The following is a 20,078-nucleotide window of genomic DNA, read 5'->3' as shown; positions in this document are numbered from 1 at the left end:
CACGTTAGGACCCCACACTGGCAGTGAACACAGCATTCTGATTCACTGTGTGCCCTGAGCTCCCCCTCTCCCGCCACAGAGCAGAAGTGGCTGAGGGGGAGGTAAGCCAGGCAGAGGGGCACACCCCTCCAAGCCCTGTGCCACTTCGGGACTGGAGTTCTGCTCTGCCCTCCCGCCCCTGCTGGCAGATCTCCTGAGTTGAGTGGGGGCCTTGGCTCTGATGTCGGTGACCCCCCAATAAGATGCCTGGGCGGTGAATGGGGTTTGGGGTGGGGCAGGGGTGGGGCCCACGCTGGGGGAGAGGAAGCTCAGTCCTGGGAGTAAGCCCTCCCCAACCCCCGAGCCTAAGTCCTCCTGGGACTCATGGTGGCCAAGGGGCAGTCACAGCGTCCCAGACTGGATGTGATTTGAGGGGCATCTCACAAACAGGTCTTGAGCCCCTCCTTCTCCTCCCTGGGTCCCTCCAGTTCATTTTGGGCCAGGCAGAATGGGAAAGGGGACACCCCAAACCTGAGCCCCTCTCTGGGCCTGCCAAGCCGTGACTCACATCACGGGTGAACAGAGCCCGATTCATTCCCAAGTAAGGGGCCCAGGGGAACAGTAGGCCGCCATGGCCACACAACCTGAAACCGGGGCTTCCGGGAGCCGGCGAGGGCCCCACTCAGCCCCCCGCCCAGGCCCGGACACAATAGGAGACCCAGTTGTCCAACCGGCCTGTAATTTCAGAAGGTGGCTTTGTGTGGGCTTTACTTAGCCAAGCTGCCAGACGAGCCTGGGGCCTGGGGTCAGCATGTCCGGCTGCCGCTTGCTGTCGGCAAGAAATGCACTTTGAGGAAATAGCAGAAAAACATCAGAACGTACAAGAAACGCAGACCGTGACATCTACCAGTAGCAACAGGCAAGGAGGGCAGGGTGAACCAAGGAGGGGCTTTGCAATCAGGCCAATCCGGGTTCGAGTCCTGGCTCGGGCCACCCTGGACACAAGACTTGGGGCCACCAACTGACCCTCTCTGGAGTCCAAGCTGAAGACAATCGTGCCTGCCTCCCAGTGTGGAGGAAAAAGGGAAGGGCCGGGGTCGGTGCCAGACGCCAAGGAACGTGACTCTCACGACGTGTCACGCACACTGAAGCTTAATTACATCGTCTCGTTTAAAGAATTATCATCGTACACGCGCGTGGGGCTCTGTGGCTTTCTGAGCCATGTTCGTCCAGGACTCGGTTAGATCCACGCAGTGACCCCGTCTCCTATTTTTATCATTTCCCTTTAGTTTCTTTCTTTCTTTTTTTTTTTTCAAAGATTTTATTTATTCATTTGACAGAGAGACAGGCAGCCGGCAAGAGAGGGAACACAAGCAGGGGGAGTGGGAGAGGAAGAAGCAGGCTCCCAGTGGAGGAGCCTGACGTGGGGCTCCATCCCAGAACGCTGGGATCACGCCCTGAGCCGAAGGCAGACGCTTATCGACTGAGCCATCCAGGTGCCCCTCCCTTTAGTTTCTTTAAAACCGAAGTCCTGCTCTTATTGGATCTGGTGCCCCAGTGTTCCCTTCTGCTCTCCTTTTGAATTTCCCCCACCCCTAGGAACCTTTAGCATAACAATTCTGGGACCATTTTCTATTAATATCAATTTCCAGATTACGGCGATATGATGTCTGTTTCCTAATTTAATTAGGTGATTCCTGTTATTAGTTCCTACATGTTCATTATTTTTCATTTAGCATATTTTAATGGACAAAAGGAAAGTGATATTCTGGCTGGAGACCCCCGGGGCATCTTCTGCAGGGATGGGGGGAACGTTTGAGGCCCGAATCAGAGAAGCAGATGCTGGGGAGCTGCAGGCCAGCGGTACCACTAGGAACGGGCCAGTCGCAGTGAGAGAGGGTGGGGACAGGGAAGCAGGCCCACAAGGTCTTCCAGGGAGGGCAGCAGTGAGGGTCCTTCATGAACCCCACTTCCAAAAGCAGACTCCAGACAAAGCTCCAAAGCCAGCACCCCAGGGCCCACCAAATCAGTGGGCTCCAGGTACCCATGCTTGAGGGCTGAGTGTTCTGACACCGACCCCCTTTCCAGCACCTTTTGGCTGACTACCATGTGGGGGACCCAAGTCTGTCCCCCTCCATCAGTATTGCCCTCCGCACTTGCCGGGGGCACCCTTGACACCCTTGTAGAGTCTAAGTCAACACTCCTTTAGAATTACACAGAACACAATGTGAATGGTGCCCCCAAAATATGCAGCCTCTGCCTCAGTGCGCCCACCCTGTCGAGGCGGCCCCAGCCATCATGCCCCTGGGCCTCTGGCCATGTGGGTCTCCAATCCTGCCATTGTTGAGGCCACGGGTTTCCCTCTCTTTGCCGGCACAGTGATGACTGCCCACCCCGTGGCCCCAGAAGGAACCCCACAGAGCTGCCCTGGAGATTACAAGGATAAAGGGGGGCCAAGAAGCCCCAAGGCCACACTTGCATGGAGCAGCATTGCAAGGATCCTGACGCACGGCCTTGACTTTGAGCCCGGTACATTCTGTGACGAGGAGAGGGCTCTCCAAAGACTCGTAGGGAGCACAGTGGGTGGTTTTACCTAGAGTAGAATTTTCTCTGCTGTGGTCACAGAAAAGCGAGGTGCGGGAGGGTGAGGCGGCCCACGCGAGCCCTCGGCGCCGTTTGGTGAGCGAGTCTGAACACGCTGCAGGCGCGTTGTTCAGAAACACAGGGATCTGAGAGTCCCAGCCCTGCTGATTCCGCAGTGATATATTGCCAGCTATTTAACAGGATGGATCACTGCAATTACGTGTCACTTCTGATATTCACAGCCACAACAAGGATGTGTCAGCTTCGCAAGGTTTGTAGAAAATATATATGGTGCTCTGCAATGCTGGTGGAAAATGGTTTCAGGAAACAGACTCAAGAGGGTTCCAATAAAACCCACCTGCCCGGGGAACGCAGATGGCTGCATGGAAACTGGGGCAGGAGGGGGGCTGGCTGCCTTGCCCGGAAGGAGTCTCTCCCCCCGCAGGCTGTCCCTCCCCCGGGGCCAGCGGGGGTAGAGGAGGGACAGCCACCCCACCTCTGGCTACTCCGTCAACCTCCCACGGGGGAGCTGCTGACAGCCCCTCGGCAGTCCCTCCTGCGGCCTCGGCCCACCAGGCACCTCTGGCCTGGCAGTGTTCTCAGGGCTCCAAGTGGACATCCCTGGCAAAGAGTTGCTGTAGAGACAAGACACACGAGCCAAGTGTAGGCTCAGCACTGGTGCGGGCAGGGCTGTGTCCCTGGTAACCATGGGACCGAGAGTGAGGGCCATGCTTTCTCCAGCCAACACATCCCTGCCTCCAGGGCACAAAAGCAGGAGCCCCCAGGTTGGTGGGGCCCCTGGGCAGTGGAATTGTGGCTCTGTCGATTTCTAGCTGTGAGACACTAGGCAAGATGCTTGGGGCACGCGCTCTGGAGAGAGGCCCAAGGCTCCAAGAGAGTCTCACCCCAATCTACTTCACAGCTTCCACGCTAGGTCGGCACCTGGTCACCTCCTGCGTGCTACGGAAGACAAACAAGCCACCCACAGCCCCCCTCCTCCAGGCAGCCCTCCTGGCTCCTCCAGCCACAACTCTGCCCTTGGGTGTAGGAGGCAGAAGTGAGTATGCGGCCTGAGAGCAGAGAGGCAGGTGGAGGAGGGGAGGAGAGCTTGTTCCTGCAGCCTGTGAGTCTGGAGTCCCAGGTGGAGGACTTACCGAGCAGCTCTGCCCACCTCCAGCCCCCTCCCCCAAGCCGCTCCCCATCTGGTGCGTCTGCCACCGTGAGTGGTACGTCCGACCCAGTCTGCCAGGGCCGGCCAGAGTCACCCTGACCCGAGACAGCAGCCCTCCTCACCCTCATCATTGTCCCACCATGTGGTTGCCGACTCTCCCCCGACCCCCTGGATCCACCCTCTCTGGTCTCTGTGCCCCACACCCCCATCCTCCCCGCTGGGTTCCTCGTGCTCTTGTCCCCTCCTCTGCTCCTGCCCACAGCTCCAGACATGAGCTTTCTAATGGCTATCCCCACCTCAGGACCCTGGGAGCTCCCCTTGGTCTGGAGAGAAGGCTCGCTCCTCTGAAATGCTCCAAGGAAGGGCTTGTGGGTCTGCAGTGCGAGTCTAGACCCACAGGTCGCACTCTAGTCCCTAATCCACTGGGAGTTCCTCCCATGCCAAACCCCCGCACACCTCCAAGGCTTGATCCAGGCTCTCTCTGCCCTGGCTCTGCTCTGAGGCCAGGGCAGGCAACAGGGAGCATCACGGTGGTTAGGAGGGGAGCAGGTGTATGGCAATAGCCTGCTGCCCAAGGACAGATCCCAGCTCTGAAACCCTAAGCCGTGTGGTCTTGGGCACGGCTCTTAACCTCTCTTGTCTCAGTAGTCTCATCTGTCAGATGGTGTAATAGCGCTTAAATCATGGTGGTTTGAAAGGATTCAGTGTGAAGTGCCTGGCACAGTCCCCAGCACGCAGCGAGTAACGCACTGAGAACAGTGCTGCCGTGGGCCCACCCAACGGCTGCTCAGCTCTTCATCTCTAAATGGGAATAATGAGTTATTAGCAGAATTATATGTACCATATATATTATATGGGTGGTGCAGTCGTTTAAGTGTCCGACTCTTGATTTTGGCTCTGGTCGTGATCTCAGGGTTGTGAGATCGAGCCCCGTGTCGGGCTCCATGCTCAGTGGGGAGTCTGCTTCTCTAACTCTCCCTCTTCCTCTGCCCCTCCCTCCGCTCACGCTCTCTCTGTCTCTCAAATAAATAAATCTTTAAAAAACAAAACAAAAAACACAAACAAAAAAGAATTATATGTATTAAAACACGTAAAGGGCTTGGCACAGGATCTGACACGTGGCAAAGGCCTGATCAGTGTTTGTAATCACCACCATCCTTGGATGCCTTTGTGCTGTGGAAGGAATGCCCCGGGCAGATTGTTGCAAACCAGGAAGGGACCAGGGGCTGTCCAGTCCCTTTGTCTCCACTAGGGGCCCCTGAGCACGAACCCCTGTTGGCACTGTGGCTGCCTCTGTCCTCGACACTCCAGCATCAGCCCCATCCCCAGCTCCACCAGCCACAACTCCATGGCTTCAGGAAAGCCACACGCTTACTTCTCTGAAACATGGGGTGGCCCCGCTTTAAGGAAACTCACTCTAGAAACCAAAAATCAAAAAAAAAAAAAAAAAAAAAAAAAAAAGGAAAGAAGGAAAGAAAAAAGAACTATTTATACTGTGTTCGCAACAGAATCTGTATCATAAGGTCATGGTTTTTTATTTGCCAATGAATAAACCAATCAATCCACCATCACATTGGCTGCATGGGTCACTAACAACGACTCACCTCGCCCCATTAAAACAAAATCCATCCCACTTAAAAGAATGAAGGAGGAGTGATAAACTCAGAACACTGCATCATGCAGCCCTGAATGAATGGATGCAGCCAGGTGCCTCATCAGTGGCTAACTGGCATCGCAAAAGAAAGCCAGGAAGATGTGCGCCTCCTGATGGAAGAACGGAGGATCACATGTGCATTCTTGCCCCCCAAAAAGAAAAGAGGAGCACCTGGGTGGCCCAGTTGGTTAAGCGTCTGCTTTGGCTCAGGTCATGATCCTGGGGTCCTGGGATAGAGCCCCACGTCAGGCTCCCTGCTTGGCGGGGAGTCTGCTTCTCCTTTTTCCTCTGCCTCCCCACCCCAGGCATGTGCACACACGCACATGTGTTCTCTCTCTCTAATAAATAAAATCTTAAAAAAAGAAAAGAAAAGAAAAAAACTCGCAAACCTTGTCTGATCAAGCTACTAGATTTACTTAATTTACAAGAAATACGAAAAGCAGAAAACAACGTTGAAATATACTGAACACACCCAATCGACAAAAACCCCAACAGTGAGAAACTCAGCAGGACCTGGGACCCAGTTTCCCCCAATAAATAGCAAGAGAAAAAAAAGAGGAGAGAATCTCACAGATTGAACGAGACTTAAAAGACTCAACCACCAACTGCAATGTGTGGGCTTGATCTAGATCCTGGATAAAACAAAGTGGAAATAAGGGTACCGATAATATTTGTGATTCAGCTAGAAATTGGAACACTGGATATTGGATGATATTAAAGAATCGTGGGATGTTTTAAAAAAAAGAATTCTTATCTCTTAAATTGAGCAATACATTGTAATATTTATGGCTGAATTGATACGTTATCTGGTCTGTGCTTCAAAAGTCAGAAGGAGGGAGGTGCCAGCGGCTGTGGGTGGGGCAGGCCTGACCCTGAGGGAGCCTGCTGGTACCGGGTGCCTGGAGTCACTGCGTTCTGCTCATCTCCTCTGTGTGTGTTCCAAACCCTCCGTAATAAAAAGTTCATAAACAAAGGCCACTCAAAAAATTTCAGTTTGCCCAGCCACACGTCTGGAACTCTGTCTTCCGCATCCCCAGGGCCAGCAGGCTAGGATGTGTTATTCCTGATTCTGGCCTGTTCCCTGTGTCTTCCACTTAGAGGAGGGGCAAGCCTAGTCCCTTGGGTCAAGGAGTGAGTTGCCTGAGGCCTCAGCGTCTGGCAATATTGGAGAGCGGAAAATAATCAGAGAGGTAACTTCTCTGATACACACTACATACCAAAATCTCATCTTAGGTGAAAGACAGGTTAACCAGCAGCTATTCATATTTCAAACGGTTTGACTGATTTAAAATATAGCAAACATTTTCTAAAAATGGCTTGATTTAAAAAAGTTGGCAAGCCCATAAGACTCCATATGATGCACGAGTCAGGTGAGGTTTGCTGACTGGTCCCGGAGAGGTTTGCATGCTGTTACCACCTAATAACTGCATGGGAGAAATCCGAGCAACACCCTGACCCTGAGGGACCACAGGCAACTGAAGGCTCCTTCTCCTACTCTCAGGCTGGTTTCTGGACCTTCCCCTGCCCACCCTCCCCCTCCCACCTTGGTCAACGCCACCGACGGTGGCTCCCAGACACTGCGTTCCCAGGGAAGTTGCCGGCACTGTGAAAGCCAGAGCAGGCTGTGTGGAATTTCCTCTCCAGGCGGCATCCCCAATGGCCTTACCCAATCTGGATGACAGGGCAGCCTCCTGACTTTGTACCTCCCACCAGCAGAACTCCACAGGGAGAAGGCTTGTCCAGGCCCTTGGGGCCACCCACCCATGCAACTGGATACATACACTTTGTAAGCACTGGTTTCCAACAGATAAATGTAATCAAGGTTTATATGCTCAGAGAAGCCAACAGGATGGGATTGTTTCACTTGAAAGATCAGAAGAAAATTGTAACTAATGTTGTGGAAAATTACTTTGATATTGCTTTCTTGGTACCGAATCACAATTAGGCTGCTGTGAGAAGTACAGGGAAAGAATAAATGAATAGTAACAAATCAACACAAACCGCCTGTGTCAGGAACACTTTGCTCAGGGAAAGTAACATAAGCATTACTTAAAGTTTTATGACTGTGTTTGATGTGATTTACGTAGAACGTCAAGGTTGCCCATCCCCAGCCACGTGGCGAAGGTGGTCCGGCTCCATTTACAGCCAGAAGAACACGGCCCAAGCTCCAAGCGTCCTCCTCACATGGGTCAGCCAAGCCCACGCCGTCCCCAGGTCAGGGGAACAGGAGCCTAAGCTTCGTGTCATCCTCCACGCCCTGCGGAGCCTCGGAGCTCCTTCCCCAGCTCCCCGCTCCACCCTGGAAATCCCAGCCTCCTGTGGGGTCTGGCCCTACTGGGAATGGAAAAGATCCACATGCGCTGGGCAGCTGTGCAGAGGCGCATGCGCGGGCCAGCTATGCGGGGTGCGCGCGCAGGAGCAGCTGGCTGGAGCGAGGGGCAGGAAGACACGATGCGCAAGCGCTCTGCCTTGCCGGCTGACTGCGGTCTGGCCACCAGACCCCAACTCTCCCCAGGTATATAGCTTCTGTCCCTGCAGGGTACCACGGATGGGCGCGTGGCCCCTGCCCAGACGGACGCCACACACACTCACGCCTTCTCTCCCAGGCTCATCCCACAGAATGCAGACCCTGGACACAAGGACCCTCTGCCCATGCGTGCGCCAAGCCGCACACACACCAAAACGGGCACCAAAGATCCACGGGTCACCCCATGGATACACCATTCACCCCAAGCCGTATTTAAGGGCCCTTGTTCGGGACCTCATTTCCGCACAGATACGGTACACTGCGGGGGGGGGGGGGGGGGGCGGGGATCAGCCCGCCTGACAGCCCTGCCCTACAGGGCCAGCTTCTGCTGGCATAGGGCCGCCCACCACTCTAAAGCGCACGTGAGGCTGTGAAGTCCCCACAGAGGAGCCAGCCACTTCTGACAGCCACCACCCCTGAGGGCCTGGCCCAGGAGTGAGTCAGTACCAGTGACTCACCTGCTGTCTCCTGGGGACCCACCACCCTGGCTGCCTCTTGTTGATTCTTGATGCAAGAATGAACTCATCGGCCTTCCCGCCCAGGGCCTCTGGTAGCAGCTGCCAGGCCCAGGGGCCCCGTTCTAGCCTCCTGATGCGCTTTCTGACTTTCTACCTGATGCCTACGGGCCTTCAGGCTGTGCGTAGGATGGCTGAGCCAGCCAGAGCTGAGGGTGGGGCTAGAGAGGGGGCTGCAGGCCCGAGTACCTGGGGCCCCCTCCCTGAGGGCCAGGTGCCCTATGCTGGGCCCTGCTCTTCTGTAAGATGGTTCAGGAATCTCTCTGCCTAAACCCACAGCCTCTACTCCTCCATATTGTCTGTGTCCTGGAGCACAGGGGTGTGTTCACAGACTTCCCTGCTAAAGGCCCCCAGGCCCACTGCTGAGAGATGAGCGGGGGCTGTGTTTCAGCAGCAGACACCTTGCCTGAGCTCCCCCTCTCCATATTCTGCCTGAGGCTCCAGAATCATCCTTCCCGCTTTCCCCACGCTGGATCCCACCTGTCCTCAGCAGATCTCTGCAAGTCAAGAAGGGCGCTCCCTCCATGGCTCACAAGGGACATGTGGGATGCAGGCAGCAGGAGGGGGCCAGTAGGAGCAAGCTCAGCTTCGCAGAGGCAGGAAGCACCTTGACCCTCTCTGCCCAGGCCAGAGGACCTGGATTCAAGGGGTCCCAGGGCTGGCAGAGAAGCAGAGTCCCATGTGGGGCATGGGCTCAAGAAGAAGCCATTCCCTCTCTGATGTCCCAGACCATGTGGGAGAGGCCCCAAGAGGTAACAGAATCCTCTTTAAACCTCAGTTTCACCAAAGGCAACAAGTGGATGAGAGCCTGGCTATCATTTCAAGAGGAGGGCGCGGGCCAGAGACTACAGGCTAGAGGTCAGAGGCCAGAGGCTGATGCCCGCCAGCAGGGGGCCAGGCCCCCTCCTCTGCCTGCCAGGACTCTTGGTAGACTTGGCCCCAGGGCAGCCACGGAGGCCTGCCTTTCCGACAGGAAAGCTGGGGCAAGCGGGCAGCAGGGCCGAACGCAGGGGCTCACCTGGCAGCTGCCGAGGGGCGAGCTCCGTGGGGTCCTGCAGGCTGATGAAGAGGAGGAGGCCTGCGGCTCCGAACAGCAGGATGGATGAGAACATGCAGGCCAGCCGCATGGTTCCGGCTCGCAGGGTCATCCGGGGTTTGCTCCGGGGTCACCTCTCGGGTGTGGGAGGTGCGTTCTTCCCTCATCATCCACACCAAGCGTCCATCAGGCCACGGTCTACGGGGCAGATGGGGAGAAAGAGGATCCATCACCAAGGCACACAACATCCTGTGTGGTCTGAGGCCCCAGTCCCTGGCTGGGACCAAGCATAATCCCCGATCCGTCCATCCTTTAGAACTTACTCAGGTATGTCCCTTCCACCTTTCCAAGCCCAAGGAGACTGAGGGAAGTCTAGTCACCACCTGTGGCTGGGACACCAGCTTCCCAGCAGGGGCTCCTATATTGGCACCCCCAGAGACCCACAGCCAGTAACAGCCCCTGCACTGTCCAGGTTCTCCGAGCTTCCAGAAGAACTGGTGTGCTCCCTATAGAGGGCCTAGGTACCGGCCTAGCAATTTGCGTCCTTGTCCCTTACAACTGGCCTGGTGGACAGAGAAGCTCTTAGATCTCTCTGCCCTGGCTCCTCTCTGCAGGATGTTGGGGACAAGTGTCTCCACAGAGCAAGATGCTTTGGGAAGGAGCCTCCTAGGCCCAGGGGCTACCAGGGACAGAGACTCCCCCACCTGAGCTTCCTCTCACCACCAGAGCTGTGTCTCCCTAACAGATGGGTGGGCTAGCGGAATAGAGACCTCACTGGTTAGTCAGCTGTGTCAGGGGGGAATTGAAGCCCTGGCCAGATCACAACTAGTCCCACTCTTGAGGCCCTTGGGACTGGAGCTGAGACTGCATTTGACAGCTCCCCGGCTCAGAGGCTGGTGACAGCATCCCTTGTGTTCCTGCGGATGGACGCCTGTTGCTCTGGTCACTGCCGACCCAGAGCATGCCCAGGTGACTTGCCCCTCACCCTGGGTCCTCTTGAAGGGCAGAGCAAGAAACGCCAAATACCAACAAGTGACTCCAACTGGGCCAGGCTGTGGGCCAAGATGGGGGCACCCGAGGCCATCCACTCATAGGAAGGATGTAAGTTCCTGCAGTGGGGTGAGGATGGGTGGAGTGGGACAGGTGCTAAAGTGGGATCTGCACAGGAGGCCGTGCTAGACGGGCAGGGATTCCAGGACTCCCCCTTTTAGAGGAGGGCCGCTCTGTCCCCTTGCCTTCAGCCACTCCTGCTAGTCCAGGTGCAGAAATACCGCCCTCTCTCGACCCAAAAAGCCCTGCAGGAGTTTCCCCAGCCCTGACACAGGGCAGCTTAGAGGGAGGCTGAGGCCAGGTGGGCAGCTTCCAGCAGCCTCTGAGATCACAGGTGGGTGGCTGGGACCCCAGACCAGATGTGCTGCTTGGCACAAGGGCATTTCCCTGCCTGGAGTCTCCTTGGGCACAGCGCTTTGGTCAGGGAACCCATTCCTGACCAGGCACCCAGGCGCTGGGGGAGGAAGCCCCAGCCACCGTCCCTCTGTGTCCTCATGCTCCTGGGGGGCACGAGGAAGGAAGTGGTAAGAGGAGTCCTTCCCTCCCCAGCCCAGACAAAAATTCCCAAGGTCTAGACTGTTCTCAGCAAAGCTCTGGGGCTGAAGAGTGGTAAATTGCAGGTTTGGGTTTCTCCCCTCTGCAGTCTCTGTAATTATGTTTTCACTCGGTTAACTTTAATTAACCTGCCCCGGGCCTCTATGCATGGAACACGCTCGAGCGCTGGGCTCTCTGGGCTGTGCTGAGCAGGTGGTTCCCACGACCTCCCAGCTTTTCTGTTCGGGAGGCAGCACTGAGCAGGGCTGTTTTGTCTCTGGAACTGGCTCAGTTTGCCATTGGCCCCGACCTCACTGCAACGGCCCCTGCCCCAGAGAAAGATGGCTGCTCCTGCCATCGCCAGGGACACCCCTGCACGGAGCTTGCAGTGGGTAAAAATAAGCAGCTGCATGTCCCCAAAGGCTCAGACCCTGAAGTCCCTCATGGGACCCTGTGGCTTCTCCCTCCGTGGCTGCCTGGGATTGGACTGTCCTGGGGGCCTGGCTCATTGTCCTGCAAAGACACACACGCAGCGGTGCAGGCCCTGGGCCCCACTGAAGGACAAGGTCACTCTCAACAGCCCTTCCTTTCATGATGACAGGCACTGTGTGGAGGGGTCGCCCGGGCCAGCCTTGAGGTCTGGGGGAAGGACGGGGGACAGGGGCGGAGGCCCTCTGTCCCAAAGCAGTTGGCTTAACCCCCGGGAGTTAACCCCCACGGAAAGGAGTCAGAAGAGTGGGAAGTGTGTCACACACACACGGATTCGGCAGGGACAAGACCCTCAGGGAGCAGGGGAGGCAGCTCAGGGCCCTTCCAGAGCAGATACACAGGCTCTAACACGGATACACACGTATGCACACACGGCACACACACACCATTGACAGTCCCCAGCAAGGCCCCAAGCCGTAAAGAAAGTGCCACAAAGCCCTGATACATGGGCTGCCTGCAGCCGCACCGGCCTCCTGGGTCAGGGAGGGATCTGACCTAGGGTGAGGGAAAGAGAGAGGAAGGAGGGGAAAGAGAGCAGCAAGTTTATGGCTAGGGTACACCGCTGCTCAGTAAAACAGGTAATAAAGTGCCACCCAATCTTGGCCCAAAGGCTCTGTTGGATGAAAAAAATAAAAAAGGGGGGGGCTAGAAGCACGTGCAATCATCATTGCATTGTTTACAGCAGCCAGCACTGCAGACGTGGCTCCAGAAGGACTGGCCAGTCCCCTGCTCTCCCCAGTCTGTCACCCTGTCACACCGTCCAAGCCAGTACAGACGTCCCCTGTCCTGCAGCAGTGACCTGTCCTCGCTTGTTTCTGAACCCACCCCAAGCCCAACCCTCCACGTGGAGCCAGGCTCCAGCAGCCCACGTGCCTGGGAGCCAGGATGAGGCCCACATCCCTGCTCCCAGTCTGGGGGGCAGGGGGAGAAAGCCAGCCCTAGGACCCGCACCTTCACCACACCAGGAGCAGCAGTCATTCAAGCGTCTGGTCTCAGAGACCCTCCCTTTGGTTGACCCCCCAGGAGAATACAGCACCCTCTCCATTCTCCATGCGCAGGGAAGCTGGCATTAGAGGCACCCGTGGCTCTTCCTGACTCCCCCCAAGCATCAGACCCCAGCCTTCCCCTCAGACGCCCTCCGCTCAGTGTTTGTTCTCACTGCAGACCATCTACCCAGCCAACTCCCTGCCATGTACAAATGGAATCAAAAGGTTAGCATGCCTCCCCTCCTGGGTAACTGGCTTGCAGTGTGGCCGGGTCTTCACAGCCCCAGGAGGGGGCCCACATCACAGAACCCGTAGGAACCTCCTTCCTTTAAAGGTGGAGGGTAGATGGGAGATCACCTGACACTCCAGAGAGTGTGCGTATCTGATCCCCTATTGTTTCCACGAGGGTCCTTGTCTTCAAAGTCACATGGTATTTTAGATGCTGGTCCAAAGGCTGCTTGTCTCTGTCTCCTGGGAGTCGAGCTGCTGCCCGGGGAGTGGACTCTGTGATCTGTCACAGGCTGGGGCCAGGCTGCCCAGGACCCCATAAACACACTCACAGGACTCTGTTCCCACCTGGGACTGTTGCGTCTTCACCGCACGCTGCATCACTCTCGGCTCCACTGACAAGTGCCCCCCACCCCGCCTCCCTGCCTCCCTTCCAGGACCAACAGACAATACGAAAATTCAAATAACCAGGGGCAGAGCCAGGAGGAGTAAGACAAGAAAAATAAACGGCCCACTTAGTTTCCAGAAGGTCCTGTCCTCACAATCCCTAGTTTTCCCAACGGCTTGCTCTCCCTGAGGCCTGAATGGCATCACCAATTTTTACTGTAAGAAAAAAAAAATCCAATTAATCTTGTAAACACCTCCTGGGACACAGGTCAGGGCCAAGGATTCCTCCAATTTCCTTATTTATCTGATTTAAAAATTTGTCTCTTGGGAAAATTCACTTTAGGGCACAAGCAAGGACCTGGGAATTCAGCCAAAACGCACGCACCTCCAGTGACGACAGGCCGGCCGGCGGATGGATGGATGGCTCCAAGGACACGCTTGGCTGCGGCTGCTCCAAGGCCTGGATGCTCCCCCCAATCACCCAGAGGACCCCCTCTGGCTGTGAGGACCCTCTCCCGTGCCCTACTGGAGGCAGCCGGAGGCGTCCGGCCATGTGCCCATGGGAACAGCCACTTGGTGTGTGGACCCCGGGCCCCAGAAAGTTCTCTGTCCAGTCAGTCTCCTCCTTGCACGGGCAGGAGCGAACAATGACGTCCCTCCCGGCTGAGGGCTCCAGGACGAGCTGCTCATCGGGAGAGAGGCTGCTATGGCAACTTGAGGAGAATGGAGCCAGGCACTGCCGTCACCTTGAATCCGGCACCAAGCATTCCACCGTGGCGGCAGAGGGGGCTGCACCTCCGCTCAGCCCCTGCCGAGGCTCCTGTGATGAGGCTGACCTCCCGCCTTCCCTGCTCAGCCTCCTGGCCTCAGTAACTCATTTGCTCCTCACTGAAACGGAGCACACAGCCCAATCCCCCGAGAACACCACCTCCATCTGTTTTGTCAGACAAGTTCTTCCGTGTGTGCGGCTCTTGCTTGCTTCTGAGATGGGGTTCTTCTTGATTTCAGCTCATTAAAATCCTGCAGCTAATTAAAACCGTTCTAACGGCAGCGGCGGCGGCAGCAAACTCTGGGATGAGTCCCTCCAGTTTTTATGCGTAGGCATAAAGTTGCAGTGCTCTGCGAGGGTGACGAATGGCTGCAAGTGCTCAGACTGAGGCGGGGCTGCAGACTCCTGCCCTGCCTGCTGCGGGAGAGCACTGACCTGGGTCCTGAAATGCTCAGGGCCCAGCCTCCGCACACCCTAGCCCGCATGAGTGACCCCACTCCTGGGGGAGGCAGTTCATCTGCCACACTCATCCCCATTACAAGGCAAGGATTCCCTCCAATACTTTCTGCTGGGTGGGAGAAAGGAAGCCCCAAGGCAGAGGCCAAGGCATAAATCAGGCTCAAACAGCCCCGAAGTCTTGTCCCCACAGATCCACTAGGCTACAAGCTTCCCACCACTGCTTACACAAAGAGGCTGAGGGGAAGCCTGCAAACACACAGCTGCAGTAAGGGGTTCCCGAGAGCCTCGCCAAGGTGCCACAAGCCACAATACCCTTGATTGCTTTCAGGGGTAGGACCACACCATGGATACCATCTCTGCCCCGGACTTCATTTTCAGGGCATTTTATGAGGCAGGATAGGGGATAGTAATTCTGCAGGTAGAGAAACTGAGTCCCACCCTGGCCAAATCTGGGATGGGGATTCAGCCCCCCAATCCCATGAGCAAGTGCCTTTCTCCCACCGTGTGGAGAGTGTTCACACACCTGCCTCAAACTCTTGGAGCCCCAAGAGCAGTGTCACAGCCTCTCCCCATCTTTGTATTCCTAGCACTTAGCATAGTGCCTGGCACAGGGCAGGTGGTCAGCATAACCTGTGCTGCATGTGGTGTGAACAGGGGTTAACAGATGGAGATGTCTGGGCCGTCTGCAGAGAGGCACTCCACAAACCTGGAATTTCTAAAAGGTCATGCATGTTTCAGGGAGCTATGGGTTTGTTTTGATCAGGTCTGGGTTAGAATTAGGCTCAAACAGTAGCCCAATCCTGTGAGTAAAGAGGAGGCAAGGAAGTGAGCTCCATTAGAGATCCTGATGGAACCTGGCAGCTCCCACATACCCAACACACACTCACCACCAGGTGCCACATTTGTATCCTCATTTTGGTAGGGCAGATTGCAGATCATGGGGCTTGAAGACTAATACACTCATGGAGGTAAATGCAGATTCTATTGCTATATATACATGTGTATTAATATACATAATATATGTACAAACAAATATATGTCATTTAGATGCCATAAAATGGATCACGCTAGGAAACTCCTACACAAAATGAAAGTTTGAATGTGTTGATCAAAAGTCAATGGGGGGGGGGGATGTAGAGCAGTAGGATCCTAAGTTCACCTCCACCTGTGGACACACCGAGGCATCAACTACATGTGTGACAACTCACTCTGAAAACAACCTGAAGACTAGCCAAACAGATCTTCCTGAGCTAAAGACATCAAGAGAAGGCCATATTGAGAAGCATAGGAGGGGCAGAGACAAAGTCGGGAACCAAACCCTCAGCGTGGTAACGCACAAGCAGGCAGAATATCACAGGCACGGAGGAGTGAGAGGATCAGCCCCACGCCAGGCATCCCTGGCCCTGAGGACCTGCACAGAGAAGATGAGCCCCCATGACATCTGGCTTTGAAAATCAGCAGGGCTTCCCTTCGGAAGAGCTGGAGGTTTATAGGAAACTGATTCTCCAGTCTTAAAGGGCCAGTGCACTGTATCACTGGGCCCAAAACCCAGCACAGAAGCAGCAGTTTAAAACGTGTCTGGGCTTGATGTGAGACAGGAATCCATCAAAATTCTAGAGGAGAACATAGGCAGCAACCTCTACGACATCGGCCAAAGCAAACTTTTTCATGACACATCTCCAAAGGCAAGAGAAACAAAAGATAAAATGAACTTATGGGACTTCATCAAGATAAAAAGCTTCTGCACAGCCAAGGAAACAGTCAAAAAAACTAAGAGGCAGCCCACGGAATGGGAGAATATATTTGCAAATGACACTACAGATGAAAGACTGGTATCCAAGATCTACAAAGAACTTCTCAAACTCAATACACGAGAAACAAATAAACAAATCAAAAAATGGGCAGAAGATATGAACAGACACTTTTCCAATGAGGCCATACAAATGGCTAACAGACACATGAAAAAATGTTCAAAATCATTAGCCATCATGGAAATTCAAATCAAAACCACACTGAGATACCACCCTACGCCAGTTAGAATGGGAAAAATAGACAAGGCAAGAAACAACAATTGTTGGAGAGGATGTGGAGAAAGGGGATCCCTCCTACATTGTTGGTGGGAATGCAAGTTGGTACAGCCACTCTGGAAAACAGTGTGGAGGTCCCTTAAAAAGTTAAAAATTGAGCTACCCTATGACCCAGCCATTGCACTACTGGGTGTTTACCCCAAAGAGACAGATGTAGTGAAGAGAAGGGCCATATGCACCCCAATGTTCATAGCAGCATTGTCCACAATAGCTAAATCGTGGAAGGAGCCAAGATGCCCTTCAACAGATGACTGGATTAAGAAGTTGTGGTCCATATATACAATGGAATATTACTCAGCTATCAGAAAGAATGAATTCTCAACATTTGCTGCAACATGGACGGCACTGGAGGAGATAATGCTAAGTGAAATAAGTCAAGCAGAGAAAGACAATTATCATATGATTTCTCTCATCTATGGAACATAAGAACTAGGAAGATCGGTAGGGGAAGAAAGGGATAAAGAAAGGGGGGGTAATCAGAAGGGGGAATGAAACATGAGAGACTATGGACTATGAGAAACAAACTGAGGGCCTCAGAGGGGAGGGGAGTGGGGGAATGGGAGACCGGCGTTGGGTAGTAAGGAGGGCACGTATTGCATGGTGCACTGGGTGTTATAAGCAACTAATGAATCATCGAACTTTACATCGGAAACTGGGGATGTACTGCATGGTGACTAACATACTATAATAAAAAATCATTAAAAATAAAATAAAATAAAAAAATAAAACGTGTCTGGGGTATACATGAAGGGGATTTATTGACTAATTCTAGGATATGTGTTGGAGGGTTAGGGATCTGCAAGAGTTTTTTCCAGGAACAGAAAGTGCTGGCAGGTGCTATTCTCTTGCCCTCCTTTTGCCTTGGTCAGATGCTTGTGGGAGTCAGTTCTGACACACTCTCTATCTACCTTGTTAGCACCTTGCCCTGCCCTGGCATTCCCCCTGAAGCCTAGCCCCACCCAAACCAATGCTCTAGCAAGCACCCCTCCACAGTGGCTCCCGCACTGGGCAGCCCCAGCCAGGACCCATGCCTTGCCAGAGTGACTATCAGCTCCCACACCCAACAGGTAGCTCTGGTCAGAACTGGCACATCTCCAGAACAAATCTTGACCCAGGGAGTGAGGGAATGAACCCTACCAACAAGCACATGGCCCTTTTAGCCCACTGCATATGAGGCAAGCCAGCCCACCTGTGCTCCTACAGACAGTCAGGCTGAGAATTAGCTCCACCCACCAGTGCACCCCCAGTCATAATTGGCGGGTGCTCTCAGCCCACATAGGGGAACACCATGTATATACATATATAACAAACACAGAGTCAGACAAAGTGAGGAGGCAGAGGTATAGGATTCAAACACAAGAACGAGACAAAGCCCTAGAAAACAAGCCAAACAAAACACAGATAAGGAATCTATCTGAGAAAGAATTCAAATTAATGGTTATAGATACTCACCAGACTTGAGAGAAGACTGGAAGAACCCAGTAAGAACTTTAATGAAGAGATAGAAGGTATGAAAAGGAAGCAGTCAAAGTTAAAGAATACAATAACTGAAATGAAAAATACACTAGAAGAATCAACAGCAGATTAGAGGATGCAGAAGAACAGATCAGTGACCAGGAAGTCAGGGTAGTAAAAAAAAAACTAAACTGATATAAGAAAAAGGATTTAAAAAAAAAAATGAAAGTAAGTTAAGGGACTTCTGCGACAACACCAAGCAAAACAGCATTCACATTATAGGAGTCCCAGATGGAGAAGAGAGAGAAACAGGGATAGAAAACTTATTTGAAGAAATAATAATGAAAAACTTCCCTAACTTGAGGAGGAAACAGATATCCAGGTCCAGGAATCCCAGAGAGCTCCAAACAAGATGAACCCAAGGAGGTCCATATCAAGACACATAATAATTAAAACGGCAAAAACTAAAGATAAAGAGAGAATCTTAAAAGCAGCAAGAGAAAAACAGTTACATACAAGGGAAACCCCATAAGGCTATCAGCTGATTTTTCAGCAGAAACTTTGCAGATCAGAAGAAAGTGGCATGATGTATTCAAAGTATTGAAAAGAAGAAACCTATAACCAAGAATACTCTACCCAGCAATGTTAAGAATCGAAAGAGAGATAAAGTATTTTCCAGACAAAAGTTAAAGGAGTGCATCACCACTAAACTGGCCTATAAGAAATGTTTAAGGGAATTCTTCAGGTAAAAAAAAAAAACAAAAAACAAAAACAAAACATAACTAGAAGTAAGAAAATTATGAAAGAAAAAATTTAACTGGCAAAAGCAAACATACAGTAAAGGTAGTAGATCAATCAGTTATAAAGCTAGTATGAAGGTTAAAACATAAAAGCAGTAAAATCAATTATATCTACAAAAATTAGTCAAGGGATACATAAAGTAAAAAGATGTAAAACATGACATCATATACATAAAATGTGAAGGAGGAGTAAAAATTTAGTGCTTTTAGAATATGTTCGAACTTAAATGACCATCAACTTAATATAAACTGCTATACATATAGGATGTTATGTATGAACTTCATAGTAACCACAAACCAAAAGCCTATAATCAATACACAAAAAACGAAGAGAAAGGAATCCGAGTATAACACTAAAAGTCATCAAACACAAAGGAAGGGAGCAAGAGAAGAAGAAAGGAACAGAGAACTACAAAAACAATCACAAAAATAATTAACAAATGACCATAAATACATACCTATCAATAATTACTTTAAATGTAACTGGGCTAAATGCTGCAATCAAAAGACATAGGGTGACTAAATGTACAGAAAAATAAACCCATCTATATGCTGCCCACAAGAGACTCATTTCAGACCTAAAGATACATACAGACTGAAACTGAGGGGATGAAAAAATAGACATTCCACAGAAATGGAAGCAAAAAACAAAAACAAAGCGAGGGTAGCAATCACACAAAATAGACTTTAAAACAAAGACTGTAGCAAGAGACAAAGAAGGGCATTGTATAACGATAAAAGGATCAATCAAACAAGAGGATGTAACCACTGTAAATATCTATGCACCTAACATAGGAGTACCTAAAAAGCAAATATTAATAGAAATAAAGAGAGAAATTGAGAGTAATACAATAATAGTAGGGGACTTTAACACCCCCACTTACAACAATGGATAGATCATCTAGACAGAAAATCAATCAGGAAACAGTAGTTTTGAATGACACATTACACCAGATGGGCTTAACAGATATATACAGAACATTCCATCTAAAAACAGCAGAATATACATTCCTTTCAAATGCACATAAAACATTTTCAGGGATAGATCATGTGTTAGACCACAAAACAAGTCTCAATAAATTAAAGATTGAAATCATATCAAGCATCTTTTCCAACCACAATGGTGTAAAACTAGAAATCAATTACAAGAAAAAAATTAGAAAAAACACAGATGTGTGGAAGCTAAACAATATGGTACTAAACGACCGATACATTAAAGAGGATATCAAAGAGGAAACAAAAAATACACGGAGACAAATGAAAATGAAAACACAATGGTTCGAAATCTCTGGGACATAGCAAAAGCAGTTCTAAGAGGGGAGTTTATAGTGATAGAGGCCTACCTCCAAAAGCAAGAAGAATCTCAATC

The 20,078-nt window shown here is 52.1% G+C and overlaps 1 protein-coding gene across 1 annotated transcript in view; it reads right to left on the bottom strand.

Moving 5' to 3' along the window:
- The window catches only part of CHST8 (carbohydrate sulfotransferase 8), a 64,896-nt gene extending 55,340 nt beyond the window's left edge, over positions 1-9,556 (bottom strand). The window contains exon 1 of the mRNA XM_057314633.1: positions 9,448-9,556. Coding sequence (XP_057170616.1) covers positions 9,448-9,556 — 109 coding nt within the window. The remainder of the gene's footprint in view (positions 1-9,447) is intronic.
- Positions 9,557-20,078: the final 10,522 nt, after the last annotated feature.

The sequence above is a fragment of the Ursus arctos genome, unplaced genomic scaffold (genome assembly GCF_023065955.2).
Source record: "Ursus arctos isolate Adak ecotype North America unplaced genomic scaffold, UrsArc2.0 scaffold_19, whole genome shotgun sequence".
NCBI lineage: Eukaryota > Metazoa > Chordata > Mammalia > Carnivora > Ursidae > Ursus > Ursus arctos.
The sequence above is the reverse complement of the archived record's forward strand: the minus strand, read 5'-3'. Positions and strand labels throughout refer to the sequence as shown.